The sequence below is a fragment of the Rhea americana genome, unplaced genomic scaffold (assembly GCF_003343005.1).
Source record: "Rhea americana isolate MKP2758 unplaced genomic scaffold, rheAme1 scaffold_190, whole genome shotgun sequence".
Classification (NCBI taxonomy): Eukaryota; Metazoa; Chordata; class Aves; order Rheiformes; family Rheidae; genus Rhea; species Rhea americana.
This window is the reverse complement of record NW_028186039.1, coordinates 618207-635557: the sequence shown is the minus strand read 5'-3', so window position 1 is coordinate 635557 and position 17351 is coordinate 618207. Positions and strand designations below refer to the sequence as shown.

The 17351-nt window shown below is 37.3% G+C and overlaps 1 protein-coding gene across 4 annotated transcripts in view; it reads right to left on the bottom strand.

Annotated features, from left to right (window-relative positions):
• The window catches only part of NCOA6 (nuclear receptor coactivator 6), a 34428-nt gene extending 18781 nt beyond the window's left edge, over positions 1-15647 (bottom strand). For 3 of the 4 annotated variants that reach the window (XR_014895564.1, XM_085302611.1, XM_085302612.1), the window contains exons 1-7: positions 15140-15408; positions 12430-12585; positions 11719-11841; positions 9384-9512; positions 7099-7914; positions 3914-4060; positions 1875-2994 (exon numbers count right to left, since the gene is read on the bottom strand). Coding sequence is in view for 3 of the 4 variants with exons in the window: in XM_085302611.1 (XP_085158737.1) it covers positions 1875-2994; positions 3914-4060; positions 7099-7914; positions 9384-9512; positions 11719-11841; positions 12430-12585; positions 15140-15374 (2726 nt within the window). In the remaining variant the exon portion in view is untranslated. Of the gene's footprint in view, positions 1-1874; positions 2995-3913; positions 4061-7098; positions 7915-9383; positions 9513-11718; positions 11842-12429; positions 12586-15139; positions 15415-15508 lie in introns of those variants that run through there. The other variant, XM_085302613.1, reaches the window with a different exon arrangement.
• Positions 15648-17351: the final 1704 nt, after the last annotated feature.

Below are 17351 nucleotides of genomic sequence, written 5' to 3'. Positions count from 1 at the left end.
ATTTTGATTGCATTTAAGGCAAAAAGAACAGACTTTCTATGAAGAACGCAGATGATTAATAACGACATAAGGACTGCATATTTTACTTTGCTGCAAGTTAGCAACAGTGCCTACCTGCACTACACATGTTGCTGTTGGGTAGTAGCTAGGCCCTTTCACATATCCAAAGACTAGAAAGCCAGACCCATCATCAGGTACTACCTTCCCAGCAGAATCTCTGCCCTGCTCCTTGCACGCATGGCCCCGTTCAAGGAATTAATCATGGTCGCGTGCTTTAGGAGACCTGGGTACAAAGGAGTGCTGTCCCATGCATTTCAGAAGTTGATGACAGATGATGAGTAAGGTACTATGAGAAGAGAAGACATGTCTCTGTTAAGGTTTCCAAATCATCCCAAAGTTGCAGTCTACTCACATTTTGGCCGCTGAGCTCCTACATGGTTTCAGTCGAATTACTAACTCAGGTTTTACTGCTGGTCATTAAGTGTGCACTCCTCAATTTCTGATGATTTAATCAGAAATCACAAGTCAATTTTGCAGCAGTGTTGAGCTGACAGGCCATACCGTGACCTATATGTACAGTTATCTAGCAGGTATTTGAAAAACTTAGTTTAAGGCCTCTTAAACTAGCATGCTTTGCTTTACTTTCACTATGCTGCCTTTCTTCACTTTTAAGATGGAAGTAACTTTTGCATTTTATACAAGCAGCATAAAGTCAAGTCAATTGGCTGGTGTTAAAACTCTAAAAGATCCCTTGCTATAGATGACACAAGTTCTTTTAGTCCAGAACTTAGAAGTCCATGAGAAAATGCGTTCCATCTTCATGAAGGAATCTCTGTATTGTGCAAAATATGCAGGTTGGGGTTATGCACTGAATAACCAAGGTAAAAAAAATAAAATATTGAATCCTCGCTTAGTAATTGCGCACCACCCACTCTTTGCACTGAATCAGACATCTCTGTCTCTGGAAATGATGGCACACAGTTAAAAATCAAGGATTTATAATGATTATTCAAAGGAGTGGAACTGGTAGAACTGGAGCCATACCAGCAGCTTAATGTGCCTCCCTCTCCCTACACCCCCCCATTTTTTTAAATTAACTTTGAAATTTGAATAACCCTGTGTTATAATTGTGCAAAAATTCTCAGTTCTTTTCTAAAGCAAACTGAAACCCGTCCCCCCTCCCCTCCAATTCCATTATGTGGATCCCAATCAACATCCCTATGATTCATTAGCAGAGCTAGAGTGATTAGGTAAGATATATGTGCCTTATACCATTTTAACAAGATAAAGGTACAGCAGTAGTAGTCTATCATCCTGTGCTGGTATTAGCAGACTATCCGGAGCAGAGAGGTATATGACAGCTGGCCAAGGAAGTGCATGTTGATCAAAGAGGAATAAAAAGATTCAGCAATCTTGTATTTGCACTGAACAGATGCTTCTGTTCCTTTCCTCTCAATACTAACCCATTTGCCATTTCCCTCAAGGGGATCTTTTTCTTTTTTCCCCTGTAACCTCTCCCAGTTTTACTCTACTTGGCCAGGTAGGCAAGCCTTGAGATTGTTATCCCCATAACCAGGGAATACCAGATTCCCCCCTCCCTTCAACTCCTATTTACGACTTCAGCTGAAAGAAAAAAAAAAAAAAATCAATTCCAGGCAGAAACATGTCAGGATAAAAATATACTTTCCAATGGCAGACTTGCCACTGTGTTATCCTTCACCACCACCACCCCTCCCCCCCCAAAAAGAAATTCTACTAGAATATAAAATACTATAGGTTCTTTTTTCCCCACCTCTCATGCTTGCAGAAAAAAATATTCATAGGTTGCCTGTGGGGCTCCCCTCACCCTCATAAAAATGATGTATTAAACCTACCTTGTTTGTTCTATCTGTTGATTATTTTTCTTCTTCCTTGGAGGCTTCTTCTTCTTCGGCTTATTGGCATTCTGGTTATTCTGTTTGTTGTTCACACCAAAATGCCCTGCAGATATATCACTTTGTAGAAGGTTAACCAAGAGTGGGCTTGTGAGCGTGACATCTTTATTAACAGGAAAACCAGGATTCTGTCCGCAGGAAATCTGATTCCCATTTGGTGTTCCACTAAATGGGGTATTGAAAGGCAGCCCGTGTCCAGAAAAATGACTCCCTGAAGCATTGTTGTTTCCTTGGATTGCTTGCATATGCGAAGGCACCATATTTGGTTGCTGCACAGGAACATCAGGTAACATCTGTGTCAAGTTCAYATCATTACTTGTTGTAGTAGTAGTGTCTCCAAGCTGCTGAGATATGTGGGGGCCAGGTCCAGTAGGTCTTAAAACTTGCCCTTGGATTCCCATAACCTGAGAAGGATTACCATTCACAGGGCCTTGCTGAGCCATCATCTGTCCAGAGAACTGCACCATGTTTCCTTGCATGTTTGGAGTTGGTCCTCTCATCAGTTGAGCTGGCCCCGTCATAACATTGGACTGGTTTTGAGTGCTAAAAGGCTGTTTATTTCCTTGCATCTGAGTGGTCATCATCTGTTCCATCATTGAGTTCTGCTGCAACAAGACCTGGCCTTGAGGTCCCATCATCTGACTGTGTGCAGACATCATCTGTTGTCCCTGCTGGGGAATCATCTGTTTGGGTGGGGTCATTCTTTGAGGTGAAGGACCAAGATTTTGGTTTTGTGGCGTTACCATCATTTGACCTTGTGGCATGAGTTGTGTTCGAGAAAGTATCATCTGGTTTTGAGGGTTCAATGATCCCTGAGTCTGAATGTTCACCATCTGTCCTTGAGACGATACAATTTGTTGATGCATTCCCATAAGTTGAGACTGTGGTCCTTGCTGAGGCTGTCCCTGCATATTGGCCATGTTAACTTGTGGCACCCCACTAGCACCAGCTTGCTGGTTGTTCATATTTCCATGAAGTCCCATTAGATTGGTCTGCATCATATTTGGTGGGCCGTGTGGTGCCTGCATCTGATTTTGAGAAGGTCCAGACCCCTGGCCACCTTAAAAAGATTGCAAGGTACAAATAACAGGAGCTTGATGTTGAGTAAATACCCCAAATTTATTTTCTTTCCTTTTTCAATGAACTGGGACATCTATACACTCACACTCGTGTGCTGTATGTTTCATGCTACAGCTAAATGTTTGTGGTCAAAACAGAATATCAGAATGGAAGTTCTGAAAAGAAATATTTTGACTCGCACTCACATGTGTACCCCACTGCAGAAGACATCACAGAACCTGGCCATAATCTATCAATTTAAAAATATGCCAGACTATCATCTAACTCAGAATACTTGAACTCCCTGGTAAAATAAGCTTCAAATTTTGAGGTTATTTTATAATGGATTATAAAATAAATCAAAATACATTTACATGCGATAACGATGACATGATGTTATCGGGGTATCCATAATCCAGAGGAAGAGCTAATAACAGAATTTTTAAATGGAAACATTTGAGAGCTAAAGATTACATTTTTAAAAGATAGCTTGTAAGTAGATTTTAACACTTAAAGGAACTAAAATAATCTTTTCAAATTGAGAGCAAGATTTTTTTTTTTTTTTATCTCTAATATTTCTTTTTCTGGGCAAGAAGTTCTTTTTTTGCACCTATATTACTCCTAACCTCCAAATTTCAATGCTATGTCTATTCAATTTCTAAGCAGATCCTTTGGCATCCTGGTATCACTGTGCTACGCAATAAAAGCTAGGTTCTCTGGAAAACATAATCAATCTCCTGGTTTTCTCTTCTTCATTTAATGATACATCAAATGGACCTCTGGAGCACTTCTGCCTCCCAGTAGCTGAAAACTTACTCTTATGGGAAAGAAGGTGATGTTTTGCTGTTTATGTTACACAAATAAAAGCACAATCTTCTACAACAAACAAACAATCAAGGAATAATACATTCAGGACAGACCTGCATGCTGCACGTTTTGGCTGGTTTGTAGTTGTGGAGCTCCACTGTTCACTGGTGTTCCTGGTGCTGTGGAAGGCACCTGACTTTGCATGAAGTTCTGATTAGCCTGGCCTGCAGGGAACCCAGGTGGGAGGCGCTTGGGCATTCCTTAACACAAGATTTTTTTTTTTAATAGTACAGAAAAAAGGCAGTGGATGAAGGCAAATCTATAATAACATTACAAGAAGATGACAACCTTTGAGACTCTGTGACATTAGCAAAGCAGAAAAGTGTTTTTTTCCCCAATATACAAAAATCACTGAAAACAGAATTTACAATTCCTATTTATGCAATAAATCTGGCTAACAAGCTACTATCACTCAGTTCAAACCATAATTCTGCTTATACTCTGAAAGCAAAATTAATCTCACGTAAAAGGAGAAGCCTGTAATTGATTTTTCGAAAACTGGAAATTAAAGTAACGGTTTGCTGTTTTCTTGTTTTCTGTTTTATCTCCCTCTAATCAGACCTTTAACCTACTCCACATATTCAGATGCAAACATCTTGCATTTTTTTCTCCTCAACAAGGACCTCACTATAACGTACGCCCTTTTTAGTGCTTCTTTGCACTACTACTGTGTACGCACACATAAATAACCTCTTAAACCATGGTAAAATGCAACATTAGCACTCTTCATCTCTACTCATTGACATGAGCAGAAGTGTATTTAATTATGCTAATTGTTAGGTTTTCTCTATCCATGGAAAGAATTTAATGATTTTTCTCATTCATTTTTGAGTATGAAAACATACCACCCAATACACAAACTTAGGGCCTCCAGCCAGGAAATTTATTTTCAGGCAACCAACTCAACTTTATTATATGTATTGTTTCAATTGTAAGAATTAGTGAGTTTATTATTCAGAGTTAGATTACGACTACATAATCTCCGAGGTTATGAGAACGTGATGCTTTGCTACCAACAAAGAGTCCAGGATGGGTGCTGCTAATCATAAACTTGTTCAAGTAACCCTGCTATTCCTATTCCAAGAGCCTATTTCCAGGCCTGTATCTGGCACAAAGCCTGCACTTTGACATATCAAAATGCCACCGCTGCACTGGAGACAAAATTTCACAGTGCTTCTGCCTACCAGTGTGAGAAGCAGCATAAACTGCTTTAACAGAATCTGCTTCTTTTGACCCACCATCAAGCTACACAGGTAGTGTCACAGACCTAGAAGGAACCTTTACCTCCTTTATTTTTCTGATCTATTATACAGTGCCACAATCTGCCCTTCCAGAGTTACAGTTTTCTTGCATGCTTAACTGTATTGTTTGTTAATTAATGTGGTTTTAAGTCCACAATTAGTATTTCGAGACAATCAAGTTTATAGAACTCATCTGTAAATTTTTATAGGACTCATCTGCAAATACTTTTTCAAACATCACATCACAGGACTATAGTTTTGCTTCTGCTAAACTCTTCCTAGAAGTTCTGCACATAGAAATACTTGAACTAAGAAAAAAGTAGTATTAATTTGGGCTATTCCAAGTTTAATAAAAATTTGCATTTGCTAAATTACTAGGTGAAATGGAAAGTGAATGTATTTATTTATATCAAACCTTTGAAATGCAGGATGGCTTAAAAATGGAAAGATCCCAAATTACAGATTAAGGTATCTATTGCAGCAAGAAGTGAGCTTGGACAAAGCCTGGCAAAAGTCTCAGCAAGTCAACATAGCTTTGCTGAAATGAACCTTGTCTTTTTAAATCAGCTGAGGATATAGCTCACAGCAAGGTTACAGATTTTACCAGAAAGGTCTACCAAACGACGTATTTTGGCAGTTTATCGGCARGGTTATTGTTAACTTAAAAAAGTCGTAACTTTAGAAGTAACTTGAAGAAACAGTAGTATTTTGTTTGTAGTAGGTTTAAAACAAAAAGTAAGAAGATACAGAGCAAGAAAGTTGCGTTTTCTAGAGAAAAATTACTGAGCAGGGTCATGAGGTTGGTGAGGCAAAACTGTAAGGAAATGTAGTAACTCAAATAAGAGATTACTGTTTGGAGATGGAGACAAGAAAAAATACAAGTATAAGGTGCTGGCAGAACCTAAGAACAGGCTGGAAGAAGAGAACACTGCAAATGACAGAATTCGTCTTAATGAGGGAAATGAGATGCAAGGTACAAACAGTGAAGACAAGACACTTGTCTAGACTAGTAGACCAGGAAAAGGGCATTCCTCGCAGCTTTTAAGACAGACTCCAGATCTACAATGTGAGAATACAGGAAATTAGAATACATAGTACTGTGTGTATAGGTGGACAAAATGTATGACTCATATTTTACAAGTAGATAAGGAAAAGATTTTCAAAATAAAGATTTCAAAGGATTAAGCAAGAGCCTGAACATGGGACTTGGAGCAGCCATTGAACACAAAAATAAAGAACTGAGTATTTAGAGAGAAGCACTACAAATCTGGCACACAACTATAAAAACCTCAAGAAAAGACAAGGACACAGAAGAGACCTTAGGATTGACAAATGAAATTCCTTCACTATTAGAGAAGCCTTCTGGGAATAGTGAGGCAAAGATGCGCATGCAGAGGTCAAAGGAGAAAACTAAAAAGACAACAACTAGAGGGGTAAATTAAAACATCCCTAAACCTCCTTATATTAGAGCAGAGAGTACAATAGCACGTTTTTCCTCTTTTACATGGGAGGAGAGTGATGACAAGAGGAGAGACATCCACAACTTAGGAGGGAAGATGCAAAATAATGTCTCATTTCTGTAGAAGTGTAACGAATAAAAGCGGTGACAGAGGAAGTTGAAGAGAGAAGGAAAACATTTATTTGCTCTTCTCTTTCTCTCTCCAAAAGGAGAAGGGGGATAAAAAAGAAATGTCCACCCCAGAACATCTTGAATTGAAAAACAACGGAAGAATAGTCAAGAGGATGACCGGGACTCAGTCAGGAACTGCATACAGCAATTTCTGCAGTGGTCAAGACTTTACTTAGGGGTTATAGCTGCAACTCGGCAGAATAGATCTAGGTAGTAGAACTGAAGCTATGCTGATGTTAATTCACCATACCTACTTCATACACAGACTTATTTTTTCTGTTTTTAAAGGATCTTTTCAAACACAACAGTGAAATAAGTTCTAGCCTTTTTTTTTTTTTTAATACCAGAAGATCTCAGTACTTCTTACCTCCTAAGCCAGGGTGTAAACCTTGCGGACCCTGGTTTTGCTGCTGCATCACCATGAAGTTGGGGGGTACATTCCCCTGTTGCACCATAGGATTACGGCTAGGAGAACTGACAGGCTGTTGAAATCCCTGGGGGAGTGTGCTACTCTGGGGAGGCCTTGGTCCCATCTGCTGCTGTGTTTGGTTAACTGTTGGAGATGATGCAGGAGATCCCTGCTGGAAGGAGGAGGGAGAGGAAGCAGGAGACTTGTTGGTCAGGTGGGGTTGTTGTAGTGGTGTAGAAACCCGTGAGGGCCCTCCCTGAAGTGTTTTCATTTGAGGAGCAGTAAATTGGCCAGAATTGCTCATTTGGGGAAAGTTTGAGTGAGCCTGGGAAGCTTGCTGGCTTCCAAAAGGATATGGAGGTGGAGGGTGGGTAGGAGTTTGTACTGTTGCTAAAGATGGTCTTGCTTGAAGTTGCTGCTGCATTTGTCCAGGCAACGGGGCCTTTTTCCATCCCTGGTTTACTGTCAATGTACCCAGTGCTCCCTGGGTTGGAGGAGGCTGAAGTGCTCCAGAAGGAAGCTGGTTCCAGCCAGGGGGAACCGGAACCTGCGCTGGTGAAGAAAATGAAGGTCGAATACCCTGCTGTGGCTGCTGATGTGGCTGGGGAGGACGTGTCTGCAACTGTGGCTGTTGCTGTAGTTGCTGAAAGTTGGCTGAGTTCATTTGCCTGTTTACAGGAACTGACTGCATTGAATGGAGCTGCGGAGCTAAAGATCCAGATGGATGATTTTGCTGCTGGATATTTAGCCCAGATAAGAGTGGGTCCATTGCATCTATTAAAATAGCAAAAAAGAGTAAAAAAATAAGTAACCTACTGCAGACAAAAACCACCAGAAAACAAGAAAGGGAAAATCGCTTGTTTGCATTTGCTCTCTCTGCTGTTGATGTCAAAGAAAAATACACACTCCAGGGTTACAATTTCTTCAATATATCAAACAGGTAATGCTCTAAAAAAGTTTTCAGAATTTTGGGGAACCCTAGGAAGCTAGATTACATGCATTTATAACCTCCACAACAGAACACAATAGCTCCAAAACACTTTTTTCTACAGAAAACTGTAAGCCTTCTACACACTCACTAGGGCAATACTCCTATCCACTAAAAAAGTGGCATAATGAGGAACTAAGTATCATAAACTTGTATTCTCGGAAGAAATTGCCTAGTGTGCTTTACATCAACAAATACTGCAGAGAGCTAAAGAAGTTTGTAAGTATTAGCACTTTTTTTTTTTTTAATCAAGGGAAAAGTCATAACCCCTGACTTCTTCAGCAAATAACTTGTACTGGTAGAATTGGAAACACCTGAACATACACTCTTGCCTCACAACCCTTCAATATCTAGTTTATTTACTCCTCTTGAAAAGCTCAATCTGGTGCATTTATTTCCTACTGAAAACACCTGCCTCATTCAACCAATCATCTTAACTTTAGCTAAATGCAAAGCTCAGTCATTCATCATGCAAGTTCATCGTAGCAGCGTAAGCTCCTCAAAGGGACCGTATTACATTATGAAGTATGGATGACAATACTGGCAAATCACAACAGTTCTATTGCAAAAAGGTACTGCAACTGCTAAATACATCTGAAAAAAACAAAAAACACACAATAACCTGGTGACTTTATACACCTGAACTATCCGGATAACAGCAACATCCTCATACAGAATCACAGAAAACAGGTCTGGAAGAGAGCTAAAAATGGTGGCTGCCTAAAAGCAGGATCAAACACACCTAAACCCTTCCTGGCAGACGTTTGCATGGGCTTGTCTTACTCCAACCAAGTCCCTATTCTGAAAGATATGTAGTACACCAGACCAAAACAGACACACCCATACAGCTAAAAATTCATCCTTTGGATAATCTCAGATATGAGAGTATGAATCAACAAGACATAATGGTGTTATTCCAGCAAGATGACCAAGATGAGAGTATGCTAGTGTACAGTTAAGCTGCTGGTCATTAAAAACAAACAAACACCCCACCACAACCAAACTTAAACAACTTTTCTTAGACATTACAAAGCTTGTCAAAAGAAGAAGTTACCAGATTACAAATGTGTTGGCTTTCTTCCCCTCCCCACATAAAGAGCAACTATCAGAAAAGGCAAGTAAAATACTGCAGACCAGCTTTGGAGTTCACTTATGAGTATAATCTCAAGTCTGTCAGCTGAGCGAAGAGAGAGGGGGGGAAAAAAGTAAAAACAGGAACATTTTCAGGTAAAGCTCTATGACTAAATTTTACTACCTGGCTGTGAGGAAGGTCGAGGTGTTCTTGGCTGCAGCTCAGTACTAGCACCACTTGCTATCATAGAGGAGGGTACATTTCCACTCTGGGACATCATGACAGCTGCAGCATTGCTCATTCTTATTAAACCTTAGAAAAAGAAAAAAAAAATGTTAATTCTTGCAACTTTTCATAGAAAGGAAATTAAAATTCTATTTGTTAATAAAACATCTCTTTAGACTTTAAGAACTGTTCTTACAAAATACAGATCTCTGCCTAAAAGCTTAGATTCTCTAGTAGAGAATAAACAAGCTAGCGTCAAACTGAAGCTTCTCCTAAAGGCACTAATAGGATCCCTCTCCTCTACTCAGCTGTCTATTCCCATAAAATTCACAAAGTAGTTTATCTTTCAAGACCTCTATCCTTTCATGAAGCAGTAAAGTGGTTAACAAGTACTAGAGTTATTTGTGAAGTTGGGACAGGAAGACAAAAACCGGCACAATCATGAGAAGAATCTAGGTTAAAAAGAAGTCTAAATTGCAATGGGCACCCACGACACCACTGATCACATGACTTAACGGTAACATGAGAAAGTTTTACACTGGAGAGTGATACCAGAGTGCTGAACGTATATGTATAAGGTAGATAAAGTAAGAGTTCTCAAAGGTGAAAAACAGACAAATTTTAAAAACTAATTCACAAATAGCTATCTTACTGAAACATCATTTTGTAACCATACAGTTTCTTATTTGTGACTTCTGTAATTACACCAAGTAGTTTTGTGGTAAAGCTAGATTAGAAATAAAAGTATGATTTCAACTGCTTCTTCAATACTGAAGAAAAAAAGATAATGCTTTCATACTAGTAGAGTAAGTGAATAATTAACATATTCTGCTTTTTGGTATTCATATACATTTTGCTCTAATGCTGATTAGTGGCAGAAAGTATAATGATTTGAAAGTCAAATTGCAACCCAGTGGCAAAACATAGCCAACACAGGGGATCTGAGGTTTGCAAAATTTCATGTTCATTTTTGCAGCTGATACACCCTTCTAGCCCCCAAAACCATCAGTGACAGTCAGAGATTGGAGACTGTTCCATTTGCTGAAACCCACAACATCCAAGAAGGAATTAGGAGTGAGAAATCACATCTGTTGTTCTTAAGAAAGACAGAATCACTACACTAAGAGAACCTTTAAAAAGGCTATAGAAGGAAACACTACCTATACATAAATTCTCTGAGGCTTTAATCCCCTCTCAGACTTGTGTCTAAAGGCTTCAAGTGACAAGTTTGTATCAAAGTTGTACGTACTAACGGTTTGCAAAATCCAATACTAGGAAGTAATTGAGGTGTTGTAATAGAAAAATTTCATTGTTTCATTTGTATGGGCTGCTATTCTGTAAAATGTTTTAACCTGCTGGAAGGTAGGCAGAAAATGATCACCATGCAGAAGAATGGAGCAGCCATTTTCTAAGAAAAATTTTCTTCAAATGTTTTACATTCTTGGTTGATTTAACTAATGTTTAACCACGTTTCCCTTCTAAAGAGGTAAAATGCTCTTTTCATTCATTCCTATTAACAGCAAGACATATATCTTAAATTATTCTGTCAAAAAAGGCTCCTAGTTTTCTAATCGCATCAAATCCTGAGATATCAAATAGTTTACTTTGCCTTATGATTCAGCTATGAAAATAAATTATAAAGTAGTTTTCTTATAGCTCTTTATAAAATCTAAAGACCTCTAACTAAAAAAATACTTGTCATGGATATAAATGCAGTGTTCTCAATGTTCAAAAAAAATGTATAATTAGATATCTGATCTGATCTCAAAAGCTTACTAAAAATAAAAATAGAGACTAACAGTAATGGCAGCACTCTTCCTCTAATTATAAGTGAAAAATACCTTACTATTGTACATTGTATAAAGACTTATGCACATTTTCACAAAGATGGCCGAACACAAAACTGTGTTGTGATAACTTGTTCATATCTCAAAGTGAATTCACCTTAGTAGACTCATGTGATTTTTAGAGTGTTTATATAATATATACATTATATATATTACATAATGTGTGTGAATATGTATATTATATTATACTATACACACACATGTGTACACACACACAGGTATATACATATATACCATTCAGATGTTTGCAGGAAGATATGCAGCCAACCATTTACTTTACATGATATGGGACATGGTTTGACAGTACAGTAACAAGAACACACGAATTAAAATGGCAATTATACCTCTGCTAACAATAGTTACAATAAGCACTAAGATTATATGATAAGCTTAGTTACGGATTTCAAAGTGCATAAAGCTAAGCAGATTTTAAAAACTGAACTTACCTTGACCCCCTTGCATGGGAAATCCCGTTTCCATTCGTATGGAATTGTTTCCTCCCAGGGGCCCATTGATTCGGACATCTTGGCTTCTGTTCTGAGCTAAGGCCAAGTTGATAGCACCTTCCCCTAAAGGTAATACATAATTTGGAGAATTGAATGATATTCAGGAAAGGAGAACAGAGACATTTGCAAAGTGACATTTAAAAAGATGTCAAGAAAAGGAGGCAAAATTTTATCTATAGTATGTACTTTAGAAGAGAAAGAGTTATGCATCATACCACCCTTAAATTGTAATCCAGAAGGTAAGAAGAACAGACATTATAACAAGCATTAAATGACCTCAGTTTCATCCTGAACTTAAAACACCACTCTGGAAAATTTTTCAACTGTGAAATCCACTGAAAATTTGCTTTTAAGAAAATCTCATATCAAACAATTAGGAAGAAAAGCTTAAGGTACATCCTCCTACTGACACACAAAAAAGACTCAGGAGGTTTCTTCATGATAAGAGGATTTCTAGCTCTCATTTTTATCACTGTCTTGAAAGAATAAAACTATTGCTTTGACTTACCTCTTCACTAAAGTCATTCTCCAAATTACTAAGTTAGAAGTTTTGCAACATGAATCAAGTACACAAAATTGCTTATTGTCTATACTTAAATTTTAGCATATCCAGAGCTTAGTATCTTTAGAAACAAATTAGGTGTGAAATACCTTCAATCTGAACTGAGATAATTCCCAGGTCACGAAGCTGTTGGTTATTATTCTGAGCTAAAATTCGCAGCCGCTCTGCAGCTTCACGGGGTATATTAAATGTAACACGTACACTGTTCCAAGGCTCTATCTTCTGCAGTTTTAACTTGCTGGATTCTGAAAAGGAAGACAATCAGAGTCAGGGTCACTGCAAAACCATTTTTCAAACAAGTATGAGGAGGTAACTTGGTAAAAAAGCACAAATGAAAAGACTGAGGCAATGATTTCGCTTTGAAAATATCGATGGTTAATCTCAGAGACAGAAGAGTTCTCCAGCACAGATATGCAGTCAAATCACTGAAGTTATTTCTCAAAAATTAGCAACGTAAGAACTTCCCAACGATATTCAACATTCCACAGTCAACACAACCACTTGGTAAGTTCACTCAGAAATTGAAATATTCTGCGGATAAACTACTTTGAAAAGATACGTGAAAACCTAATAAAGCAGATTTTGTGAATCTGTTAGTATACTAGACAGCTATGTGAAAAAAAAATTCAAGAATGAAATTCTCCTTGAAATATCTCTGCAAAATGCCTGTGAAACCATCTTTTCGTAGAAGGTCAGTACTAGAATCTACTACTTGGATTATTTTTGATAGGTATGTTCAATCCACTGTAAAAAGCATATTAAAGTCATGAAAAATACTTAGTTGAAAGCATTCTGAAAGCTTATGCTACATATAAGTGTCTCTCAGTAGAACAGTTGTTTTCAAGGCAACAAGTGAGAATAAGCAAAAAGCCTGTCATGTTGGATGTAATTATCTGAACTGGTACCTAACCAAAATATTGCTACAAAATGCATTTAGGAATATTATTCGAAATCATTCTTAATACAGGTTTAAAAACATCCAGTTTTAGCTTTCTGAAGAAAAAGTCTTTTTGAAAACAGTAAATTTTGGCCCATATTTTAATCATCCAGTTCTTCTACAGTAACTTCAGACTGAGTTGCTTTGTTTATTACTTACTTCTGGACAGCGTAGTATTTAAGAATGCCAATAACTCATCCTCATCTAGAAATCTCTTGTTCTTATCTAACGCAAAGAGTCCCTTCTGCTGCTACAGTAACAGCAGTGTTAAATTCACTCTCTTTCTGTCTATAAACACTTTGTTGGTTGGAAAGGTGACGAGTAGTTTGAAATCTTTTTCCTGTTCAAAGAACTGACTCTTTCCATCTTTCAACAGTCCTACACTTAATTTTATTAATGGCCCAATTTTTTATATCTAAAAAAATTAYTGTCATTTTTATTATTTCTAGATATATTAGTATCTGAGTTTCTCATGTTTTCAAAGATTGTATTGGGTAAGTCTAAAAAAGTACATTACAAACTCTGTATTTTGAATTTCCCATTTTGCTCTGAATCAGTCTAAGTAACTTGTCACACTGATCATTTTCACATTAATCTGGCATTGATTTAAAAATTTGTTCTCTGCTTTCTTAACTGAGGTTTGAATGATGTTTGTTAACCCTACCATTAATATTTTTTAACAAACAGGATGTAGATGTCTCCATTTAACAAAGGCAACTCCATATAGATGCAGATTGAATTTGCTTCCATACAAGTACCATGGAATTCAATTATGGTATCAATGCATATGCTTTCACATCAGTAACTATCTGTTAGTTTTATGTCTTCTGGTAAGTATTTATAACATACAATTACAACCAGCTAGATTTCTTCTGAGTGTTTTTGTCTTCTCCCAGCTTTTTTTTTTTTTTTTTTTTTTTTTTTTTTTTTTTTTTNCTCCCCTGAGAAATAATGGCAAGGACCTCAACAACCAAAGCCAGATATAACTAAATTTAGACAAAACGGAAAAGAATAAAGCGGTCTAGAAATCTGATTTGCTTATAGGAGAGTCATAGATAATTTTTCTGAAATTAAAAGGTTCTTTTTATTATTGAACAAGAAAAATGCAATAAACATTTTAAATTTTAAATCCAAAAAATTAGGTTTCTTTAAACACAAAGACTACCTGTCTGAAAGGTAAATACATCATATCCTGCTGTGTGATTTCAGAAAAAAGAAAATAAGAACAGAAAAGCAATTTGTTGGAATGGCAACCTACAGCTATCAGGAAAAGCTTGGCTCACAAACAGCAGAAAGAGAGAATCAGCAATTACTTGGCTTTTTAGACTGCAATTACGTGACGTATTAAGCCAAATCAGATCAGTGCTGCTGTGATCCCACCATTCATTCCCCTTCTGGTTATATGTTCCTACCACCTCACTTGAGGCAATGCTCCTGGCTTTACTCGTCTCTGTAGTAAACTCTACTAACAGCAAGAAATTAAGCAGTTACCTGTCAGTTCATTAACCTAAATCTTTTTTCCAAGCAAACATATGAGCAGCATTGCTAGGGATACTGCAGTGGGGAGGGAGCATATCTCTGATCTAAGCACATGGACCCAAACTCACAAAATTGTACCTTTACCAAACAATGGTTGTATACTAAGAAAGGTTGTGCTCATGAAAGCAATAATATAACTACCGAAATTTGTACTCTTGTGCCTCCTAGAAGGACAGCTCCCAGTTTCAGTAAGAATAACTGACACAAATTTATTACAATCTAAGTAACTTGAGAATAATACAACCTGCTTCTCTGTACAAACATCCTGATTACATAATTAGATATTTTGAGGGCAGTTGAAGAATGACAAGAAAGTACATTACCCATGTGTAGAAGGCCAGGCACATTCTCCAGTATGATACTTAGTTTCTGTTCAAAGTCTCTATCACCTATATTTCCTTTAAAAGCTACAAAGATTGTGGAATCTTCAGGAGCAGTCTCCTGTTTCAGTTCATCTTCCTCCAGTCCTGAATCAAAATCCACCTCCAAGTCTTCCATAGTTGAGGAGTACAGGGAAGTACATGAATCTTTTAAGTTAGGCAGATCATCCAAAACCATCGTTTCCAACAATGCAAGCCAGTCAGACGTTAAGAAGATGCTTTGAAAGCAAAAAAAAAAATGGTAAGTACAGCGTGCAAGTACATTAACAACTACATTTAAAGGCAAGCCAACATTACTGTCAAAAAACCTACCAGATGACCCAATACCAGGGTCTGAGAGACAGACAGTACAGTGTTGAAAACTGTAGCCATTGCAATATCCAAGCTGTTGGTCCACAAGAACAAAAGTTGTTTCCTGAGAGAATCTTCCTACACTCAATTTGAAGAAGTTTCCAGTTGACCTAAAAGATAGCTGATTATAAAAGGGGAGAAGGGGAGAGAAAAAACAATTACACTCACCTCCATATCAAAAACAGGACAAGCAAGCACCCACTATCAATTCTACAATGCCCAACTGCCAAGAAATTGTAAACATCACAGCAATACCTTAATTATAGAAACATAGAGGACCCCCCCCAAATTTAGTTTTAGGGATTACAGATGTAATAGACACTTTCTTATCCAGAAAAACTGTAGGAAAACCACAGCACATTCTTATTAGGAGAAACGTAGCATTAGTCAAGTAGTTTACTCACATCCAAGGAAATCTTAAGTATTCTTTTTTGTCTTCTATGCCTTCTTTGCATATTCCTTTTGTAAAAATTCAGGTGTTTTCAGCTGCTTGAATACATTACAACCTGAAATTTGTTCCCCTTCTGCCCACAACCACCTACCCCATACTTGCTTACTGTGTTTAGATAAGAATGAATTCTGTAAATCAAGTCATGCACTGGATGTTTTTTACTTTATGAAATTTCTAGAACTTGCAATAATTTTAGTTGAGATCATTACAGTTATCTAAGCTGTTATCTATATAGAAGAACAACCTAAGATAAAACTTAGCCCAATATCTACTGTGAACAATATCAATGTTTGGTCAAGATACACATTTTTCATTTCAACACCAGCTGTTACAAGACTACTAGACAAATTTCACTATGTTAGATAGTTCAGCCTTCCATCTAGACTCTCACATACAATGCTTTCTAAATATTAGTGAAAGAATTAAAACCATCTACACCAAGAGTTAAAGCTGATATCAAAACCAAAAAAGGGAGCTGTTCCTCACCACCACTCTCAAAACCAAATCGGTTTAATAGCTGAGATTATCAGGTTCTCATAATTCTAAAGCTCTCAGGCTATTCAAAATGATCCACTAAAAATTTTAGTTTAGGATGACATACCCTAGCATGGCATACAGGTTGTTCTTCTGGTAGAGGTTCAAGTTTCCACCACAAATGAAAATCATAAGTCAGATTAAAGGTGAATTGCAGAGAGTAGCAATAAAAAAGCCTTTTTAAAAATGATAACTACGTTAGAAAAGCTTAGATTCAGCTGTATGCCATTTCCATACTCACTTAACTTTGCTGAAGGGACACTGTTACAAGTGAAGAAACAAGCACTCAGAAGTCATGGAATATCCCCAGCTTTAGCTCATGTCTGTATGCACATGCTTACTGCAGAGTAATTTTACAAAATCATATCTTTTTTTCTCTTTTGCAACCCTACATCACAGTAGATAGATTAGATGGCATTAACGAATAAGGAACTATTCAACATATAACTATTTAATTCTTCATATTGTGCAGTACTGCATCTTCTTTCTTGAACACTATTCAGATCTCAGATTTAAAACATGAAGTTAACTTTGTACCACAAACTTCTACAGGCATGCAGGAGAAAGCAAATGTTCCAAAGACTACTTTATTTTCATAGTGCTTTCATGAGTTAACTATTATTATCCAAGAAATTTTAAAGATAGGTAACTGAGACAATCAAATAAATAAATAGACATTACCAGGTAAACATTGAGAGAACTAAAACTCTCCCCCCTCCCACTAAACGACTTGGTAGTACAGTTCTCATTCTAAATTACAGCTTGCAGTGTTTAGCATTCCTGTTAGGTTAAACCACACAATTTCATGCCAGATGCCCA